The sequence below is a fragment of the Austrofundulus limnaeus genome, unplaced genomic scaffold (assembly GCF_001266775.1).
Source record: "Austrofundulus limnaeus strain Quisiro unplaced genomic scaffold, Austrofundulus_limnaeus-1.0 Scaffold63, whole genome shotgun sequence".
In the NCBI taxonomy this organism is placed as follows: Eukaryota; Metazoa; Chordata; class Actinopteri; order Cyprinodontiformes; family Rivulidae; genus Austrofundulus; species Austrofundulus limnaeus.
In genome coordinates, this window is record NW_013952465.1 from 1657440 (window position 1) to 1659420 (window position 1981).

Sequence of the window (1981 nt, forward strand, 5' to 3'; positions counted from 1 at the left end):
GTGTACAAACCTGGTCAAGAACTACAGGAAACGTCTGATCTCTGGAATTGCAAACAAAGGTTTCTGTACCAAATATTAAGTTTCAGGTTGATAGATGATCAAATACTTATTTCACACAATAAAATGGAAATTAATTATTTAAAAATCATACATTGTATTTTTCTGGATTTTTGTTTTAGATTCCATCACTCACAGTTGAAGAGTACCTATGATAAAAATTACAGTCTTCTACAAGCTTTGCAAATGGGAAAACCTGAAAAATCAACAGTGTATCAAATACTTGTTCTCCCCGCTGTATACGTGCTTGAAGGATGATTATGGTCGCATTAATAATTGTTTTTATAATTTCATCACAGCCCTCTAAATCACAATTTGAGTTGTGAGGTGCTTTAAGAGTCCCCACTCCCAGTGTTCTGCGTGATGATGAAAACACTAAAATCACGAGTTCAGAGCTTTACTGACACCATCAATTATTTTTTATCATTATGTGTCGAGTTTTAGCCAAGAAAAAAAAAAACAGTTCTTAGGCTATACCACTGGGTTACAGCTTCAGAGACTAAAGCATCATCAGCATGATCACCACTTGTGTCAGTTACCATCCCTGTTTAACAAGACCCAACAGTGGGCTCACATTACATCACATCCCGACCGCGACAGTGGAGTGTACACATCATTACACCGGGGTTAACGATCACTCTCCCCTCAGCTGGCTCTCTCAGAGGAACACCTGAGTCTCTTCTCTTGGCGAGCACAACATGCTAATCGTTTTGTCTACAGGGCTTTGGTTACTATGTGAATGACAGGGATAAACAAACATCTCTGATTTTATGAAAATTCGTGCCACTTGTCACAAGGAGCCCAAACACATGGCAGACGGTGTGTCAGGACACAACTGTGACGATGTTTACTAAGAATGCTAATCAGTCCCAAACTCAGCTCAGCTGGGTCAGAAACACGATGGCCTCGAGAAACCTGCGCACTTCAATGACAGTCAGCTAACAGGGTTGTGTTTTAAAGCCAGCTAGTGTTCCCGGTCAGCGGTGGCGCTTTTTTTTTTCTTCTCCCGCTGTCATGTTGTTTACCTTTCTCACGCCTTTGTAGATATAAAAGTACAGCTCCCGGCCCACATTAAAACAAATCCTGTCCCCGTTTCCGGACTGGTCGTTCACGTTGACGAAGGAGACCTTGACGGGGTTGGAGCCCTGCGAGTTGAAGGGCACCCGGTTCGGGCGGCTGTACTCGGAGTGCGTGAGGAGCTTGTAGACGCCTTCCCGGGTGGTAAACTGAGTTTTAATTTCGTTCGTCTCCTTCCCTCCTCCCTCCGCTGCCATCTTGGAAGTTGGCGTTCATCCTTATCCAAGGACCCGGATGTTGCGCACAGCGCATGCGTGGGATCCTTGAAGCCCTGTAGCCATGCGTACAAAGTATAAACAAAACCAGAGTGTAACCTGTTGGAGGATCAACAACAAAACAAACAAGATGGGAAATAATTATTGTAGGTATAAAGTGCTATTGTGTTTTAAATAATACACCATTGCAAATATGTTTTGCATATTTCCTAATGGTAGAAAACACAAATAATAAAAGGTCATTTTATAATCAAGCATTGACAGGTGTTAAATTAAATATACATACAGATATGTATCAGACAAAATGCTTTTAATGGGTAATTATAGTTTTAGAAATATTAGTTGCTCCTATGGAAGCCCATTTGCTGCTAGAAAGACCTAATTTTTCACGTCGTATGATAATAAAAGTCCAAATTAAAAGTTTCAAATAGCTTTAATATTTTATCTCATAATTGTGAATTTTCTATGATCAAAAAGAAAAAAAATTGTATAGGTCTTCTGGACGGGTTCTTCTCTAATGAAACGTTTCGTCTCTCCTCCAAGAGACTTCTTCCCACACAGGCCAATATTTACATTTTGACTCCCACCACCCACTGGAACACAAGTTAGGAGTGATCAGGACTCTGTACCAC

General features: G+C 40.8%; 1 protein-coding gene across 1 annotated transcript in view; it reads right to left on the reverse strand.

The window, feature by feature from the left end:
• wdr20b (WD repeat domain 20b) overlaps positions 1 to 1496 on the reverse strand; it is a gene marked incomplete at its 5' end in the record, with an annotated part of 9965 nt that extends 8469 nt beyond the window's left edge. The window contains 1 exon segment of the mRNA XM_014009938.1: positions 1083 to 1496. Coding sequence (XP_013865392.1) covers positions 1083 to 1331 — 249 coding nt within the window.
• Positions 1497 to 1981: the final 485 nt, after the last annotated feature.